The sequence below is a fragment of the Polypterus senegalus genome, chromosome 17 (genome assembly GCF_016835505.1).
Source record: "Polypterus senegalus isolate Bchr_013 chromosome 17, ASM1683550v1, whole genome shotgun sequence".
In the NCBI taxonomy this organism is placed as follows: Eukaryota; Metazoa; Chordata; class Cladistia; order Polypteriformes; family Polypteridae; genus Polypterus; species Polypterus senegalus.
Window position 1 is genome coordinate 17,899,572 of NC_053170.1, and position 20,083 is coordinate 17,919,654.

Consider the following 20,083-nt stretch of genomic DNA (forward strand, 5'->3'; position numbering starts at 1 on the left):
GAAATGGTTGCTCTATAAAGAACATTAGCACGGCAGCCACCATAAAGGGGCCTCCCCTTGAACGACTGTGACTGTGGTAGAGAGACAACGCGATTGTGTGCTTTATATTGCAGATGCTCCCTTTTATTCTCCCAAAGTTTCCCATTTTGTTGAGCTGAAATCTTGATGCATTATTTCTTGGTGAGATTTTTTACAAACTATTCCTAATTAGCCACAAGTCCAATTTCGACTAGGTGGGTTTGAGAATGTTATTTATACCTAGTATTACCATTTTGCCCACTTGCTTGTGGTCAGTGCCCCCTGGTGCAGCTGCCTCCAAAAGAATCTGCACCCACTAAGATGATCGACTCCCATGCTTCCGACCCGTCTGCTGCACACTGGTACCTGCTGGTGCCCAGAATGCAGAGGAGAGAGGTTATAATGCGACACATGAGCTTGTGCTTTCAATTGCAGTGCACAGCCAGATACCCCCAAGTGTACCAGGTGGGGTCCCAGGTGGGCGGCTGCTCTACCAGTCAGTGAAGTTCTGCAGCTTCGGGATTGCATAAGCCTAAGGTTGACGAGCATACACAAGTTTCAGGCCAGTCTTAGAGGTACACACATTTACACAGGGAGTGTGGTTTATGAGGGGTAAATTGTGTAGAAATGGGCATACACCAGATTTTATGAATTTTTTTGTGTGTACACACTTTACTGTTGTGTGTTTGATAAATGAGGCTTTTTTAGCTCAGCAATTGTCCTGCCTGGCCACTCATAAACACAGCAAAAGAATCCTGTCTAGCGGCAGACTGACAGATGTGGACATTTCAGGACTATTTTAAAGAGAACACCTGCCTTACAGGTTGGGCTGTAATCAGTAAATAATGTCCAAAATGGCTGCCACGTGTTGATTAATGCAGCCAGTGTTGCACAGTACATTGTGTATTCACAAGACTCATTTCCTTTTAGTTACACTACTCTTAACTAAAACTGGCAGCCCATTACACAGCTTCTAGTCGGAGAGCTCATCACATTTGTCTTACGGATGTCAGATACACGACTAGCAAATGACATCATTTGTGACAACTTTCCAGTTCAGTTTCACACTGTATCGCAGTCTCGCTGCATTCGGACGCCACCAGCGCCCGTACAAAAGCTTTTCAGGTGCCACCTGCAGTCGCGGCCCTTTCTTTTTTCATTCTGTTGTGGTGCAACAAGCACACCCTCTCAGACAGATGCACAGACCAAAACACCTGCTTTCCTTGTCTGTCTGCGTATCGTACCTCAGGCTGAGCCCTGCTGCACAAACAAGCCCCCCCAAGTGCAACGCAAACCAGTTTGTTTTGTCAGGGTGACTGCGTCATTAGGGAAGTCATGGGAGCAAATGCCTTCGGCTCATACAGGCAAACAAAGGGTTTAACTGCAGATTGCTGCAGTACTAGGGTGTTGTACCGTGTTAGCCATTATGGCGTAGTGAGAAGTCAAGCAAAATGACCCCAAAAGATTACAATATGCAAGCTTTCAAGGCAACTCAGGCCCCTTTTAAAAGGTTCTGCAGTGTGATGGGAGCTTAAGAAAGGACAAGTGTGACTGTAAAGCGAAAATAAAACTCACATTTAGGTTTCAAATAACTTTGTAACTTTATTGGGTAAGACAGGTTCTCCTACCAATATGGGGCTTGTGTACTTCACTAATCACATCTGCTTTGTTTTTTTTGGTCTGTAAATATCATGTAGCCACTTCATCGTGTGCTCAAGGATGAGTAAAGCACAGAAAATAACTTATAATGCATCTTAATTTAAGAACAAGCAATCTAAAAATACCAATTTATATGAGAACGTTTCAATCATAGCCAGTTTGTTTAGTAGAAATATGAAACAATTCTTAGAATATACAGTATCTAGATAATTCATGTTTAAAAGCTCACAAGCCAGGAAACAAGTAGCTCAATTAAGCATGTGAGAAGTGCCATGTCTGACCTCATCTACCTGTTTGCTGACAGCAGCGGTACTGCAGAAATGGAGTGGATGTCAAGTCACGTATCTGACAAGCAGTGGAGTACAAAGGAGGGAGAGGTGAGAAGTGCAACTCAGACAGACAAGCAGCGGAGCCATGAGGTACGTCATCTCTTCTGGCACCGTCATGAGCGAATGTCAAGAGTCACGGTTGGTCTCGTTCACCTTACAATGCTAGGCAGAGCCTACACGCTTGGTCCAAGCTCACACAGTCCCACAAATGAGATCTTGAAGGGTGTCCTTCCTCATATTACACTTCAAGGAACTTTTGAAAACTCGCATCAGTAATACTGGCATTACATGCTCAGCCATCAAGGTAAAAGTGCACTTATTTTAGCATTGGTTGCTTGGAATAAGAGCAGGATCTCCTAAAAATGTTACAACAGCTGCCAACTCAATAGAAAAGGAATGTGTGACAAGAAGCGGTGATAAAGAAGAGCGAGGCCATCAAAAAAGGTTCACTGACGTATGCTGAACCTTGGCTACAGCACATCCAAAAGCAAATATATGAACCACTAAATCTTGTAAAGTTCTTCTCAAAGTTCTGTAGGCTTGGCTTCCCGTCCAGAGTTATCTTGTCTTAACAAGAGAAAGGTCAATATGAGCTACAATGTGTGAATTACGGTGCACAGGAATGGAGCCATGCATCAAGTGCAATCATTGGCCTGCCCAACGACATGCTCCGTATTCACCAGCATTACTAGTGTCATTCGGGCCTAGGGCAGCACTAGTTCTTTAAGATGGCACCACAGATAAAAGCTGAATGGAAAGTACTTTTAAGGTTTACCAAAAAAAAAAAAAAATCAAACACACGAGGTGCCACTAGAGGTGCACAATCTAGTCGCCCTTCTAGCATTCAATCTGAGACTGCAGCTGCTTCCGCAAGGTCAGTGTACGCCGGTGCAACTGCTGCATCTGTTGCATGCGATCCCGCTGCCGTGCCAAGTTCTGTGGCATGGGGTACCTCTGGGATCCATAAAGGTATCTGTAAGGGATACGCACGTGGCAGGCAGCGGCTCTGCATCGGGGTTGAGGCATAGGTGGCAGAAGCATCCAGCGCTTCTTCTCGGCACAATAGCGATATGCCTCTTTGCGGTATTGCTTGTCCACATCGTCACTGTTCTTCCATCCACCAATGATGAAAACGTCATCTTTGAAATAGCAGATGGCTGCTCCTTCAATGCTAGTTACTTCAGGAGGAAGGCTCTCCAGGATTTCATCTGATGTCCTGCTAGTGATCTTGTGCTTGATAGCCTCGTCTCGGACATCATACTTCTTGGGACAGCAGGAAGCAGTGTGGTAAAAGTTGGTAGTGGCCACTGCCATTTGGAATATGCAATAGTTGTCGATGAGTGGAAGGGACTCCACCTCCTGCCACTGCCGCAGCTCCGTGTCATACCTGGTGGTGATGTTTTTCAGGCCATCCTCATTGTCAGTGTCCACAGGAGTGCGGGCAGTGATGTACACATAACGGTCCTCAACACTTATTGCCTTAACATCTCTTAAAATTTTGGGGGCCGACTCCAGGTTGTGCCATTTGTCCTGATCTGGTTCATACACGCTGACATCTTTGAAACCAGGACTGAAATTGCCGTGCCCCCCTATGCTGAAGAGAATCTCTCGGACGCAGGCGAGTCCAAAGGAATGCTTGCGTGTGATAAGGTTGTTCACTTGCTCCCACGTGTTGCGATTCGGATTGTAGCGCTCAACAGTTTTGGCAAAGCCAGGCTCCATTGAACCAGCTACGTAAACATGAGACTCAGTGCTGGCAATTGCATGTCCATCTAGATGGTTGTGGATGTGGGGCAGGTTGACCCAACGGTCTTCATCTAAAAAGTAGCCAACACATTCACTTAGGTAGTCACCGCCTTCTGAAACCCCCCCAACCACAATGATCACATCCATGTTCTGGCCAAACCGTGGCTGAAAAGAAGCCATATAGGAGGCCCAGTACTCCAAGTCTGCAGCCTTAATGTTCTCGAAGCGGATAGCGTGACCTTCTACTGCCTCTGTGACCAGTTTCATGCAGGCCTCATTCTCAGCCACCATCTTATCACACTTAAGCACACGGGTTAGGTAGCTTGCTTTAATCTGAGGAAGACGCAACAGCCTGAACAGCTCTTCAAAATATTTTTCACGATCTCCGGGGTTTTTGCGAATCCACTTGCCTATTGCCTCAAAAAGCACCTCCTCAGAGTCCACGGTAATCTCTGCATCTGACAGCCAATCTCGGAACAGATGGAAAGGTAAAGCATAAAACTCATCATCCTGGATGACCTTGTTGAAGTTGCGCCGGATCATGTCAGCGGCCTTAAGAGCCAGCTGGTCCAAGGAATACATATGGGCCAGGCTGTGGACAGCCACGCAGTTTGTTAAATTAAGTTTCTTCTTTAGAAACTCTCCACAAAACTCCTTCAGCTGCAGCAGCAGGAACCTGAAAAGCAGCAAAAGAACACAAGTGAGGCGCAGAACAAAGAAACTGCTGTTTGGAGCACATTAAAAGAAATATCCCAGCTCTACTGTTCCTCCTGACACGCTCAATGTCATGGTTTAGATTTGTCCTCTTTCGGCCAAATTTAACAAAAACATTCCTTCCTACAGTTGTATTGTCCTGACCAGCTGACTTACCCCCAACATTCCTCGGTGGATTAATCTTCTTTCAAGTACTTAACCACTTCTTGTCAAATGGAAAAAAAACAATTACAACTTTGAAAACATTTGGGTTAACTTAATGCCCTCCTGGCTGTAAGACAATAATCTACCGAGGATCGGACATCAATTCATCGCAGGCCTCATTCAGCAGCTTCATATTAGCCTGTATATCTTTAGAATGTGGGAAGAAACTGGAGTAGTAAATAAGAACCCGTGTAGATACCAGCTGAATGTGAATGTCCAGATACCACCAGTAGTGCCAGGGCCCGGGTTCTGGAGCTTTAAGGCAGCAATCCTTAGTTCACTAAATACATTTCACCAAAGGGGACCAAAAAAATTCCTGGAATTGTTTAAAAAAAAAATAAAAATAAAAATAAGAGATAAAATTATTGGAAATCCCCTTTAAGTCACCTCCAAAATTCTGAAATACTGCATACACTTGTCCCCGTGCTTCTCTCACTCCTATACACCGTACTGACCCCTACTCTCTCTTCTGTTTCTTTTTCCGGTTTCTCTGTGGTGGCGGCCTGCGCCACCACCAACCTACTCAAGGCACCATGATGCCCCAGCATTGATGGACTAAAAGCCAGAAGTCCACGTGATCATCATCATCAAATCCTTCCGTGAAAACCATAAATCCAAAGAGGACTGTTTCATTTATGTTAGGTAGGATACCCAGAGGGGACTGGGCGGTCTCATGGCCTGGAATCCCTGCAGATTTTTTTTTTTTTCTCCGGCCGTCTGGAGTTTTTTTTTGTTTTGTTTTTTCTGTCCCCCCTGGCCATTGGACCTCACTCTTATTCTATGTTAATTAATGTTGACTTATTTTATTTTCTTACTGTGTCTCTTATTTTTCCATTCTTCATTATGTAAAGCACTTTGAGCTACATTTTTTTTGTATGAAAATGTGCTATAGAAATAAATGTTGTTGTTGTTGTACACAACTTTTGTTACCACGACTTGAGCCCCCTGCTTTTTTCCCTTGGATTTCTCCCATGGTAGCAAATGTTCTTATCCCTCAAGTCTCAATTTGGTCACAAGGCACGAGATCTGGCAAATATGAGGAGTGCGTAGCAAGAACCACATTATTTTTGGACAAAAGCTCTTTGTCTGACAGTGCGGTGTGTGCAGATGCATTGTCATGGTGCAAAAATCAGAGGAGGGCATGGCACGTTTCTGGTTATTTTCCCCCCTAATGCTTTCCCGTAGAGATGTCGGCACTATAGTGTAACGTCTCCGATTAACAGACTATTCACAGGGAGCAAACTCAGTCAAAAAGTGCAATTGTCGTCATCTTGGTGTGCGATTTCATTGGACCAACAAGAAAAGTAGAATAGTAGTAGAATAAACGACAGAAATGTGCAATCGATCAACTCAGCGTCCGTATTAACCATGGAGTAAGCACACGTTATGTGACATATTCAAGAACTTCACCCTACTCTCATGCTATTGAGCGATTCTGGGAACTTCCGAGTCCTCCCTCGTAGGGCTGTGCGATATGACCAAAATCTTATATCCCGATATTTCATTTCATATCCCGATATCACGATATACTACATTTTCTTTGTATTCAGTGAATAGTTTATATAATCACCACTCCTTTTTTTTTTCATTTAAATTAAAAAAATCAAAAATGAGAAGTACTCAACTTGTAATTATTTCTGTTCTTTTATTTAGAACATTTGAGCAAATGTTTGACTTAGAATGTAAGCATAAAATGTTAATGTAGCAAATATAAAACACTTTTCAAAAACAAATTACTAAAGGCCTAATATAAAATACTGCTATATAAAATGCCTGACATAAACAAAATGTGAACTGTAGCAGCAATAACTCTCACAACATATATTAAATATAAAAGGATCAAAGCACTAACAACTAAACTATATAAGGCCAATAAACCCTTTAAACAAAATAAATACAAGTCTAACATTAACTGTCAAAACCAAATGTAAACATTGTACTTCAAACTGTAGCAGCAATAAGGCTTACGACAAAAATATATTAAATATATAATATTAAATATAATATTTTTAGGCTACATTCTAGTAAAATGTTAATTTGCACATCGTAGTGTGGCAAATCTCCGTTAATGAGTTACAGCTGATCGCCCCGTGCGTGGGACTGGATGGCGCTAGCGTGTTGATGCCGTCCAGCCCCAAGCACGGGCGATCCGCGGTAACTCGTTAACGGAGATTTGCCGCGTTAATGCAGTTGTGGCGTAAACGTAATTTTAACAAGATTAACGCTGACAGCAAACGCTGCAGGGAAAATTATGCCTTAAGCAAATTGTTTTGGTAGCAATTAATCTTCCAAGCTTTTAACATGCTCGTTTAAATAGTACCTTTACAACTGTAATATCCTACGTGGCCTGCCTCTCAGTTGTAAACTCTCTGCATGCTCGCTCACGTGCTTTTTGCGGAGGTGTAGAAGAGGTTTGTCGTGTTGGAGTCTGTGGTAGCGATCGGTTTGCAGCATAATTTGCACAGTACCGTTTTCTGGTCCGTGTCAGACTCTTCAAATCCAAACCATCTCCATACTACAAAGGTAGCCCCTCGTTTAGGAACAAGGTCCTTCTGTGTGGAGCTACTTGGTGTTGCCTCGTCTTCATCAGCCATGCTAGTGTGTCTGCATCCACGTGGTGGCCATCAAAACAATGAAAAAAATATTGCCGTAAACAGTTTATTTTGCGACACCACGAAACAAACGATAGCGTAATGTGCAGCGATAGACGTTTTCATATTGTCATCCGATATATATCGTTATATCGAACAGCCCTACTCCCTCGTATGGTTCTAATTTTTTAACTGGCCCTCCAGATGAACAAATTATTGGTACTCTTTTTCAGTTTTTACTCTTAGCCCTGAACTATATGTACCAGCTGGGGTCTAATGCGGTTCAGGTGCATCTTAAAGGGGGTCCCCCTTCACTAATCATCACAGTGCAGCACTCTGGCCATCTACACTTTCTTCTGACCCTCTCTCCTGTCCTGTGACTGTGCTGCTGAAACACAAAACCCTCAAGCTTGTTATATTTAAGTCGGGGTCAGAATCCCAACATCACTGAGCCCAGTGTTGGAACCAACTGGTTAAATTAGCGCACTGGAATTTTCCTCAGAAACCTTTTTTCCCCCACCAAGTTTTAGGCACTGGGCACATACCTGAAAAGGGGGTAAGCTGATCTGTGTGTTCTGTAAATTAAAATGTAGCTCTGTATTTTATTATTTTATTGTTTCTCTTGCTGTCAGAGTGTGGCTCAACCTTATGTGCTGGTTGGGCATGGAAGTAAGAATTTCTTTGTACACAGGACAATACGTTTACAGCTGATTCAGCTGTCATGGTGGGGACATCAGTCCATTGCAGAACCCACTAGTGGGCACACTCACACTCACTAGAAGCCAATTTAGAATCGCCACGTACCCCAGCGTTGAAAAATTTGAGAACTAGAAGGGATGGAAAACCGGTGTTCCTGAAGAAAAACCCGACATGGATAGGAAGGAGATACAGGATTCAAGCACTGCTGTACTGGTAATTTGTCACCTAGTCCTAGGAATTAACTGCGGTGCTAAGCTTATTTGTTTGGTTTAAAATTATGTTCCCAGTAATCTGGAGTTTTCTGGTAAACATTCAAATATTGACGCGTTTCTGCAAGTTGTCTTGATTAAAGGTGTCTGTCTGATTAATACAGATTAATGAAAGTTTGACTTTTTCATCTACCCATTCTGAAAATTGTGCAAGAAACAGGTCATGTGCTATGGGAATGTCTCCATCCTCTTGTCATGCCAGAGCCAACAAAACAGCTATGGACCGACACTGCTCAAGGACTTTGGCACAGATCCCAGCTCCCTACTTATCTTGGAGCCCTGGATATCCGGTCCTCCAGAACGTTAACTGAACGATATGTAAACGCAATAAAGACATTTTCTTCACACTCGTGGGGATTTTGTAAGAAATCGATAACAAGAAAAAGCTGCATGCAATGAATTGGACCGAACACAAGTGATGAAAGCCTGTGTGTATGGACAGACTGATTCGCTGCAATGAGCAGGAAAACGCTTAGCGTGCTCACCTGAGGCTACAGATGGCAGAATAACACTTAGTTCAGACTTCTGTTTGGACAGGGCCTTACAGGGACAGTTAAATAACTTAGAAGATGATTACATCAGAGATTGTCCAGGCAGCTAGATAGATAGACGAGATACAGAATGCAGCCAGGCTTGTTTGTTTCACAGACTATGAATAGATGATCTGCCACAAGTCTGATAACATTTTCTTCCACTATTGTTAATGTGAAGATCAACCTCCCCTTTCTTAGGATTTCAACTGCACAGAATCATCTGTCTTTAACAATAAACCCTTGAGTGATGCAGAATACCATCAGCCATGCCACCTGCACTTCCAGACTGATAATTCACCTGACGATAAGCATATTCAGGCCTGGACAGTATTTAGATTCTAAGACCATCTAGAAAAAACCTTGGGTTGCTGCTGGAAGGGGTGTTGGCGAGGCCAGTAGCGGGCGCTTATCCAGTACCCTGTGGTCTTAATGCAGATCCCAATGCTCATCACTACTCTGGGGCACACTGTGCAGTAAAAATTGGCAGTGTCCTTCAGATCCCTGGGCATCTTTTGAAGAAAGTAATGCGTTTCCTCATATACTGACTAACACGGACTTGTCCATTCTGGGCACTTAATCATCTCCCCATATCCAGGCGACAGCCTTTCTCACCCCAACAGGTAATGTTGAGTGAGCATATTGGCACAAGGATGGCTGCCGTAACATTATCCAGGTGGATGCTTCACATTGGTGGCGACTATACTGGTTCCACAAGGTCTACGTAAAGCTCTTTAATTAAGGCTAATTAAATGTAATAAATTAAAGGTTGCTACTGTACCATTTGGGAACCCACCCTGCCCTATTCATGAGTGCAATCAGTTCATTGTACTTTTGTCTATACCAGGGGTCTCCAACTCCAGTCCTGGCTGCAGGTTTTCATTCTAACCCTTTTCTTAATCGGTGACCAGATTTTGCTGCTAATTAACTCTTTGCCTTCATTTTAATTGATGCACAACTTAAGACTCCGCCCCTTACTTATTTCTTTTTTCTTTAATTAGCAACCAAACAATATTAAAGACACAAAATTAAACCAACACATAAACAACAACCTCGTCCATCACACAATAACTGAAAATCAAGAAAGGTGAAGACCCTCAGTAATTTTGATCTGCTCGGGTCCACACGCTCTTAAAAAAGAAAATCAACAGCTTTGGAAATGTCTGCCATGGCAAAATGTGCCATGGAATTAAATAACGGGTTTAATTAGCAACGAGAATTGGCTTCAAGTTAAGAAACTGAATGAAGTGAAGTTGGTTGGAGTTTGAGGCCTTAACTTAGCTGGTCATCTGTTGGCTCACTTCACATCAAATTTATATTTAGGTGCCGTTTAAGGAAAAAAGAATCAATTCAGCGGTCAAGAAAAGTCCATTAAAAGAAAGGGAAATAGTTAACTAGCAGCAAAAACTGGTCACTATTTAAGAAAAGAGTTTGAATGAAAACCTGCAGGACTGGAGTCGAAGACCCCTGGTCTATACATTTGTAGACCCTCTGTGAAAAGACACGCTATACAATTCGTTCATCATATCAACCTCATGCTGACAGACACGTATACTGGAGTGCCAGTTCATAAACCAAGGACCTTTCCCAATTTTGGGTAATAAGAGTTGGATTGTGTGGAGACTCACAACTCAGAGGCTCTAAATATGAAATCCTCCAGGCGTGGGAGCGACTGTGTGTGCCATTCAATGGACTGGTGGCATCCAAGACTGTGCAGTTGGAATCAGAAGCAATTACTTAAGAGTCAGACGCTGGCTAAACGTAAATTGTAACGTAATGTGTGCAAATTGCCAGTTTCACAAATAATGATTTAAATACTGCAAACTGTTTTTTTCTTCTAGCCTTTTGATAAAAATGTAACCTGTTTGTTTTAATTTTGTAAGTTATGTCTTTGGTTAAATGTTACTCAGTGTTTGTAACTTATTCAGTAGATAATATAAAAAGCCACAAAGGCATTTCATGGCCATTAAACCCAAACTTGAACAGGTCGGGGTGCTAAAAAGTAGCCTGAAGGTTCCCGTTGGCAGAGATGAAATGCCTCGTATCCTGACAGCTGGAGTGCTTTGAGTCGACACACTACTGTGCAAAGGTTTGGGCTCACCCAGAAGTTCTCAGCTTATTGATAGAAATTCAAACTTTTTTAAATCTAGATGCCATTACGTTACTAGTGTATATAACGACTATTACTCTTTGAAGTGACCGATTTTTTATTTATTTATTTTTTTAAATTGTATTGTAATCACACAACATTCCATACAAGTAGATCAATTTTTACAAAAATAGGATTGAAAACTAATCAACTCCAACCCCTGAGAAAGACAGCATGGCCAACAGAGTAAAAGCTAGTAAAAATACGTAAACCAATTAATTAATAAGTGAATAAAGATAAACGGAGAAGAAAAAGAAATGGGAAGAGAATCTGCTTCCTCGGTGCTTTAAGAGCTTAATCTAAAATGTAACTGATCAGATACTGCCAGGTTTTGGAAAAAGTTCTGCACAGATCCTCCAAGTGAGAATTTTGATTTTTTCCAGTTTCAAATAATATAAAACATCAGTTACCCACTGACTTAAAAGAGGAGAGTTAGGATTCTTCCAGTTTAGCAAGATAAGTCTACGTGCCAATAGTGTAGTAAAGGCGATCACAGTTTGCTTGTCTTTCTCCAGTTGAAGCCCATCTGGAAGAACACCCAACACCGATTTTTAATTTATTACTCACATATGACACCAAAGTCCATTTTTCGGGGGCAATTCCTTCAGTGTCCTAATGGTCAACTCCCTAAGCTTATCCTTAACATTAGTCATGTTTACATGCCGATTGGTTATTAGAGAATATTTGGGTTACAAAGTGCTGACGTTCCTAAAATTCGGTCCTAGGTTCAAAACAAAACACTTTTCTCTAAAAAAACATGTCAGTCTATTCTTTTTTTTCTTTTTTTGCAGAATGAAGGCTATCCCATGTGACAGATTGACAAGAAACTAAGGATTTCATTTAAAAAAAAAAAAACAGTGTCTTTAACTGCCTTGAGAGGAAAGGGTGAGCGGATCTAACCAGGATAGAAAAAGAAGGGGAAGGTCCAGCGGGACACCTGCAACTGAAAGACATGAGAGTGTTTAGTTTGAGAAGCAAACACCTTATAGGTCCTCAGTTGACTTCTTCTTTAAATACATGTCAAATACCAGTGTCGCCCGAAACAGAGAAAGGACAATTCTGGGATGCTGGCCTAAGAAGTAGAGTTTAAAAAAATAAAAAAAAAAAAGCCATAAGTGAAACTGGCAAATAAAAAGAAAAGGATAAAATGGACAAAACAACACAGACATTGGACAGAGTATGCTCGGCATCCCAGAGTCGTCTTTTCTCTGTGGTAGATGGGCACTAGCATTGGGTATGTATTTAGTGAAGAAGACTATGGAGGACCTTACAGGTGTTTGATTGTCAAACTACACACTCGGATGTTCTTCTCGCCTTGTGCAGTTGTCCATATGGGCCTTGCCCTTCTTGCTCTGTCCTGATCAGATCATCCATCCATCCATCCATCATCCAACCCGCTATACCTTAACTACAGGGTCACGGGGGTCTGCTGGAGCCAATCCCAGCCAACACAGGGCGCAAGGCAGGAAACAAACCCCAGCCCACCGCAGCTGGTCAGATCAGTCCATCCTTAATTCCCAAGACAGTAACAGACAGCTTTGTAAGAAATCTTCAGTTTCTTGGCAACCTGTCACATGGAATAAACTTCATTCCTCATAAAAAAAAAAGGAAAAAGAAAGACATGTTACTTGAGAAAGCGGATTCATTTTGTTCATTTTTACTTTCTCGTATACAAAGTACAAGGAAAGTATTCAATTGCCCAAAGATTTATAACAAGATTTTAACGAATCTCGACATTTTAGACCTCTCTCAGTCAGAAAATACCATTTTTGGAAGGATGTCTTTGTGTCTGTGTGTGTAAACACGATAACTTGAGTACACTTTCACTTAGGTCAACCAAATTTTGCATACACGTATTAGGTACAAAACGTAGATTTCTATCAACTTTTGGGTTATTTCAGTTAACTAGTTTACCTTTTATTCATGCAACCACAGAGATCAATTTATTCAACCTTACTTTTATAATAATTGTTCAATATATTTTATATTTGATTTCTTGTTGATGGTTCTTTAATGTACATAATGTAAAAATATAATCAATGCATTGCGGGTTTACTCCTCAAATATCCATCCCCCATATGAGGACAAGTCTAGGGGAGACCACTCCTTATTTTTAAACCCAAAACCCAAATCCGAGAGCATGGTCCTCAGCCGGAAAAGGGTGCGGAGTGCCCTCTCAGGGTTGGAGGAGAGATCCTGCCCCAAGTGGAGGAGTTCAGTATCTCAGGGTCTTGTTCACGAGTGAGGGAAGAATGGAGCGTGAGATCGACAGGCGGATCGGTGCGGCGTCTGCAGTGATGCGGGCTCTGCATCGGTCTGTCGTGGTGAAAAAGGAGCTGAGCCGTACGGCAAAGCTCTCAATTTACCAGTCGATCTACACTCCTACCCTCATCTATGGTCATGAGCTATGGGTAGTGACCGAAAGAACGAGATCGCAAATACAAGCGGCTGAAATGAGTTTCCTCCGCAGGGTGTCTGGGCTTTCCCTTAAAGATAGGGTGAGAAGCTCAGTATTCCGGGAGGGGCTCAGATTGGAGCCACTGCTCCTCCGCATCGAGATGAGTCAGATGAGGTGGCTCGGGCATCTGATCAGGATGCCTCCTGGACACCTCCCTGGTGAGGTGTTCCGGGCACGTCCAACCGGGAAAGACCCAGGACACGCTGGAGGGACTATGTCTCCCGGCTGGCCTGGGAACACCTTGGGATTCTCCCGGAAGAGCTAGAAGAAGTGGCCGGGGAGAGGGAAGTCTGGGCATCTCTGCTTAAGCTGCTGCCCCCGTGACCCGACCCCGGATAAGAGGAAGAGAATGGATGGATGGATGAAACTGAACTTTAGAAATGCCAGTACCTTGCAACACAAGTGAACAGGATAACAGGTTTCAGTGGTGCAAGTGCAGTTAGAAAGGTTTCTCTAATAACCAGTTAGCATGTAAAAGGGATTAATTAAAGATAAGCTCAGGAAGTTGACTATCAGGACACTGTTCTGAAAATGGGGCCTTGCAGTCACGTGAATAATAAATTAAAAATCAGTCACTTCAAGCCGTAATAGCCATTAGCAACACTAGTAATGCTCTACTAAATCAATTTAAAGGTAACTTGATAAGAAATGTGTCAATTTCTATTAAAATGTTTGGGTGGCCTCCACCTTTTGACCAGTACTGGATATTGTCTGAAAATACAACTAAAGGAGTTGGAGTCGAAGGTTCTGTGTTCCGACTCCACAGCCCTGTGGCATCTAATCGGGTTGGTTCCTGCCTCAGTTTTGGGAGAAACGGTTGCGAAGGAAGATTTGATGTTTACTACGCCATTTTAACGGGACAATTCTTGTAAAGGTATGAATGTCGGTCTGTACCTGTCAATATAAAAGGCCATTACACCCCAAGGGGCGCCATTTGCATGCTTCACACCGCACATTTTGGTCCGAGTTACGCCCATTCCCAAATTCAATACGTCAGGGCTCACCTGTCCGCCAGCTCCAGCACCTCATGCACGTTACAGGTGCTCACCCGGATCTCCCCGGTGTACATGTACTGGATGACTCCCTCCACGGTGTCCGAGTCTAGCCCAAGCTCCGAGCTCCATTCTTTCATTTCCACCCTGCTCGACATCGATTCGGAGAAGGGCCCGCTGAGCAGCGGCGTGAAGTAGTCAGTGGCGGCAGCGAGGACGGAGCGATGCGCTGGGAACTCACAGCAGTGCGCTCCGCCGATGAACGCCAGGGTCACGTCGCAGAAGAGTCCCTTGCGCCTCTGCGCATTCTGTCGCCGCGACAACTCGGTGCAGTAAGACGATGAGCTGAAGTCTTCAGCGTCCTCCGTGTCGCCATCCGCAGACAGGGCACTGCCCCCACCGGTAGTGCGACTCGCCTCCTCAGGAAGCGGCGCAGCCGCCGCCATCTCGGACCGGCCGTGTAGGAATGGGCGGACTGAGGAAGGGGGCGGGAATTAAAGAAACTTGAACGCGCCCACTGAGAGGGAGACCGCGCGCGAAACGTGGAGGCAGATGCAACACCGCCACCTACTGGTCAAACCGGCGTGACGCCAATAACAATATAAAATCAATCACTCCTGCTTTCGATAACCCAGCCAGAGTGGATGCACAAGTCAGAGTGTTTCTTCGTGCCGGTCCCAAGTCCAGATAAACAGGGAGGGTTACGTCAGGATCAGGAAGGGCATCCGGTGTAAAACTTTGCCAAATCAATATGCAGACACCAATACAAATTCCCATACTGGATCGGTCGAGCCCCGGGTTAACAACGACTACCACCAGTACTGTTAGCCAACACGGTGCTGGCGAAAATTGGGCTAATGTTGGCCGAAGAAGAAGAGGAGGAGAGGAGGAAAGTAAAGAGAGTGGAACTGAGGGTAGGAACTTTGAATGTTGGCAGTATGACTGGTAAGGGGAGAGAGTTAGCAGATATGATGGAGAGAAGGAAGGCTGATATATTGTACGTACAAGAGACTAAATGGAAGGGGAGTAAGGCCAGGTGGATCGGAGGTGGATTCAAATTGTTCTCTCATAGAGTGGATGGGAGGAGAAATGGAGTAGGAGTTATTCTGAAGGAACAGCATGTCAAGAGTGTTTTGGAGGTGAAAAGAGTGTCAGAGTAATGATTATGAAGCTGGAAATAGGAGGTGTGATGATGAATGTTGTTAGTGCATATGCACCGCAAGTTGGGTGTGCAATGGGAATGAAAGAAGATTTTTGGAGTGAGTTGGATGAAGTGATGAACAGTGTACCCAAGGGACAGAAAGTGGTGATTGGAGTGGATTTCAATGGGCATGTTGGTGAAGGGAACAGAGGAGACGAGGAGGTGATGGGTAGGTATGGTGTCAAGTAGAGGAATGAAGAAGGTCAAAGGATAGGATGTACATGGCTGTGGTGAATACGTATTTTAAGAAGAGGGAGGAACATAGGGTTACGTACAAGAGTGGAGGAAGATGCACACAGGTAGATTACATCCTATGCAGAATAGTTGATCTGAAGGAGATTGAAGACTGCAAAGTGGTGGCAGGGGAAAGTGTAGTTAAGCAGCATAAGATGGTGGTTTGTAGGATGACATTGGAGATCAAGAAGAGGGCGAGAGTGAGGGCAGAGCCAAGGATCAAATGGTGGAAGTTGAAAAAGGAAGACTGCAAGGTTGAGTTTAGGGAGGAGGTGAGACAGGCACTGGGTGGCAGTGAAGATTACCAGACAGCTGGGAAACTACAGCAGATGTAGTAAGGGTGACAGCAAGAAGGGTGCTTGGCGTGACATCTGGAAAGAGGAAGGAGGAAAAGGAAACCTGGTGGTGGAATGAGGAAATACAGGAGAGTATACAGAGGAAGAGGATGGCAAAGAAGAAGTGGGATAGTCAGAGAGATGCAGAAAGTAGACAAGAGTACAAGGAGATAAGGCGTAAGGTGAAGAGAGAGGTGGCGAAGGCTAAAGAAAAGGCCTATGATGAGTTGTATGAGAGGTTGGACACTAAGGAGGGAGAAAAGTACCTGTGGACTAGACAGAGGGACCGAGCAACGAAAGATGTGCAGCAGGTTAGGGTGATAAAGGATAAAGATGGAAACGTACTCACAAGCGAGGAGAGTGTGTTGAGCAGATGGAAAGAGTACTTTGAGAGGCTGATGAATGAAGAGAATGAGAGGGAGAAGATTGGATGATGTGGAGATAGTGAATCAGGAAGTGCAACGGATTAGCAAGGAGGAAGTAAGGACAGCTATGAAGAGGATGAAAATGGAAAGGCCGTTGGTCCAGATGACATACCTATGGAAGCATGGAGGTGTTTAGGAGAGATGGCAGTGGAGTTTTTAACCAGATTGTTTAATGGAATCTTGGAAAGTGAGAGGATGCCTGAGGAGTGGAGAAGAAGTATACTGGTGCCGATATTTAAGAATAAGGGGGATGTGCAGGACTGCAGTAACTACAGGGGATAAAATTGATGAGCCACAGCATGAAGTTATGGGAAAGAGTAGTGGAAGCTAGGTTAAGAAGTGAGGTGATGATTAGTGAGCAGCAGTATGGTTTCATGCCAAGAAAGAGCACCACAGATGCAATGTTTGCTCTGAGGATGTTGATGGAGAAGTTTAGAGAAGGCCAGAAGGACATGCATTGCGTCTTTGTGGACCTGCAGAAAGCATATGACAGGGTGCCTCGAGAGGAGTTGTGGTATTGTATGAGGAAGTCAGGAGTGGCAGAGAAGTATGTAAGAGTTGTACAGGATATGTACGAGGGAAGTGAGACCGTGGTGAGGTCTGCGGTAGGAGTGATGGAGGTGGGATTACATCAGGGATCAGCTCTGAGCCCTTTATTATTTGCAATGGTGATGGACAGGTTGACAGACGAGATTAGACAGGAGTCCCTGTGGACTATGATGTTTGCTGATGACATTGTGATCTGTAGCGATAGTAGTGAGCAGGTTGAGGAGACCCTGGAGAGGTGGAGATATGCTCTAGAGAGGAGAGGAATGAAGGTCAGTAGGAACAAGACAGAATACATGTGTGTAAATGATAGGGAGGTCAGTGGAATGGTGAGGATCAGGGGGTAGAGTTGGCGAAGGTGGATGAGTTTAAATGCTTGGGATCAACAGTACAGAGTAATGGGGATTGTGGAAGAGAGGTGATAAAGAGAGTGCAGGCAGGGTGGAATGGGTGGAGAAGAGTGTCAGGAGTGATTTGTGACAGACGAGTATCAGCAAGAGTGAAAGGGAAGGTCTACAGGACGGTAGTGAGACCAGCTAGAGTGGTGTGAAAAACTGTTTGCCCCCTTCCTGATTTCTTATTCTTTTGCATGTTTGTCACACAAAATGTTTCTGATCATCAAACACATTTAACCATTAGTCAAATATAACACAAGTAAACACAAAATGCAGTTTTTAAATGATGTTTTATTATTTAGGAGAAAACAAAATCCAAACCTACATGGCCCTGTGTGAAAAAGTAATTGCCCCCTTGTTAAAAAATAACCTAACTGTGGTGTATCACACCTGAGTTCAATTTAGCCACCCCAGGCCTGATTACTGCCACACCTGTTTCAATCAAGAAATCACTTCAATAGGAGCTGCCTGACACAGAGAAGTAGACCAAAAGCACCTCAAAAGCTAGACATCATGCCAAGATCCAAATAAATTCAGGAACAAATGAGAACAGAAGTAATTGAGATCTATCAGTCTGGTAAAGGTTATAAAGCCATTTCTAAAGCTTTGGGACTCCAGCGAACCACAGTGACAGCCATTATCCACAAATGGCAAAAACATGGAACAGTGGTGAACCTTCCCAGGAGTGGCCGGCCGACCAAAATTACCCCAAGAGCGCAGAGACGACTCATCCGAGAGGTCACAAAAGACCCCAGGACAACGTCTAAAGAACTGCAGGCCTCACTTGCCTCAATTAAGGTCAGTGTTCACGACTCCACCATAAGAAAGAGACTGGGCAAAACGGCCTGCATGGCAGATTTTCAAGACGCAAACCACTGTTAAGCAAAAAGAACATTAGGGCTTGTCTCAATTTTGCTAAGAAACATCTCAATGATTGCCAAGACTTTTGGGAAAATACCTTGTGGACTGATGAGACAAAAGTTGAACTTTTGGAAGGCAAATGTCCGTTACATCTGGCGTAAAAGGAACACAGCATTTCAGAAAAAGAACATCATACCAACAGTAAAATATGGTGGTGGTAGTGTGATGGGCTGGGGTTGTTTTGCTGCTTCAGGACCTGGAAGGCTTGCTGTGATAGATGGAACCATGAATTCTACTGTCTACCAAAAAATCCTGAAGGAGAATGTCCGGCCATCTGTTTGTCAACTCAAGCTGAAGCGATCTTGGGTGCTGCAACAAGACAATGACCCAAAACACACCAGCAAGTCCACCTCTGAATGGCTGAAGAAAAACAAAATGAAGACTTTGGAGTGGCCTAGTCAAAGTCCTGACCTGAATCCAATTGAGATGCTATGGCATGACCTTAAAAAGGCGGTTCATGCCTGAAAACCCTCAAATAAAGCTGAATTACAACAATTCTGCAAAGATGAGTGGGCCAAAATTCCTCCAGAGCGCTGTAAAAGACTCATTGCAAGTTATCGCAAACGCTTGATTGCAGTTATTGCTGCTAAGGGTGGCCCAACCAGTTATTAGGTTCAGGGGGCAATTACTTTTTCACACAGGTCCATGTAGGTTTGGATTTGTTTTTCTGCCTAAATAATAAAAACCATCATTTAAAAACTGCATTTTGTGTTTACTTGAGTTATATTTGACTAATGGTTAAATGTGTTTGATGATCAGAAACATTTTGTGTGACAAACACGCAAAAGAATAAGAAATCAGGAAGGGGGCAAATAGTTTTTCACACCACTGTATGTTATATGGGTTGGAGATGGTGGCATTGACCAGAAAGCAGGAGACAGAGCTGGAGGTGGCAGAGTTAAAGATGTTAAGATTTGCACTGGGTGTGATGAGGATGGACAGGATTAGAAATGAGGACATTAGAGGGTCAGCTCAAGTTGGATGGTTGGGAGACAAAGTCAGAAGGCGAGATTGTGTTGGTTTGGACATGTGCAGAGGAGAGATGAGGGGTATATTGGGTGGGAGAAGGATGCTAAGGATAGAATTGCCATGGAAGAGGAGAAGAGGAAGGCCTAAGAGGAGGTTTATGGATGTGGTGAGAGAGGACATGCAGGTGATGGGGGTGACAGAGCAAGATGACGAGGACAGGCAGATATGGAAGAAGATGATCCGCTGTGGAGACCCCTAACGGGAGCAGCTGAAAGAACAGGGAGACTCCTGCTTTTGATAGTGCAAGTCAAAGTGTTAGTGCAACTCCATGATTTACTTTAGTTAAAGGAAAAGTACACCTGAATATTTGCCAAATTAGAAAGGTCCATTAGAATCATATCAAATATTTACAAAATCACATCCAGGGCAGTTGACCGCAGAGAGGCACCGCACATCATGGAAGCAATGGATTCAAGTGAAAAAGAAAAAGCTTTACCATTTAAATGGCAGTTGTGTCCACTGTACCAGGGCCTCAGTCAGTCTGCGACATTCTGATTACGAACGGAACTGGTGCCAGGGACTGTGGCTGTCCCATCATGTCACACCCTGGTCTCTCCTGTGCTCCAGTCCACACTGTTGTGCAGATATCAACCCCACTACTGAGAAGATAAGAGGGCTGTGTTCAGACTTACTGAGGCC

The 20,083-nt window shown here is 43.8% G+C and overlaps 1 protein-coding gene across 1 annotated transcript; it reads right to left on the reverse strand.

Moving 5' to 3' along the window:
* Positions 1-1,594: 1,594 nt before the first annotated feature.
* klhl11 (kelch-like family member 11) lies at positions 1,595-14,836 on the reverse strand. The gene is made up of 2 exons (XM_039739681.1): positions 14,371-14,836; positions 1,595-4,428 (listed from the first exon to the last, which is right to left on the reverse strand). The coding sequence occupies exons 1-2, from the start codon at positions 14,802-14,804 to the stop codon at positions 2,844-2,846; spliced, it is 2,019 nt and encodes a 672-aa protein (XP_039595615.1). The 5' UTR covers positions 14,805-14,836; the 3' UTR covers positions 1,595-2,843.
* Between the last annotated feature and the right edge of the window lie 5,247 nt (positions 14,837-20,083).

What these genes read in the sequence shown, in the direction of transcription:
- klhl11 (XM_039739681.1), bottom strand. Translation starts at nt 14,804, where the DNA reads ATGGCGGCGGCTGCGCCGCTTCCTGAGGAGGCGAGTCGCACTACCGGT. An exon ending in GTGCTGGAGCTGGCGGACAG is followed by an intron (nt 4,429 to 14,370) that starts GTGAGCCCTGAC and finishes GCTGCTTTTCAG; the next exon opens with GTTCCTGCTGCTGCAGCTGA.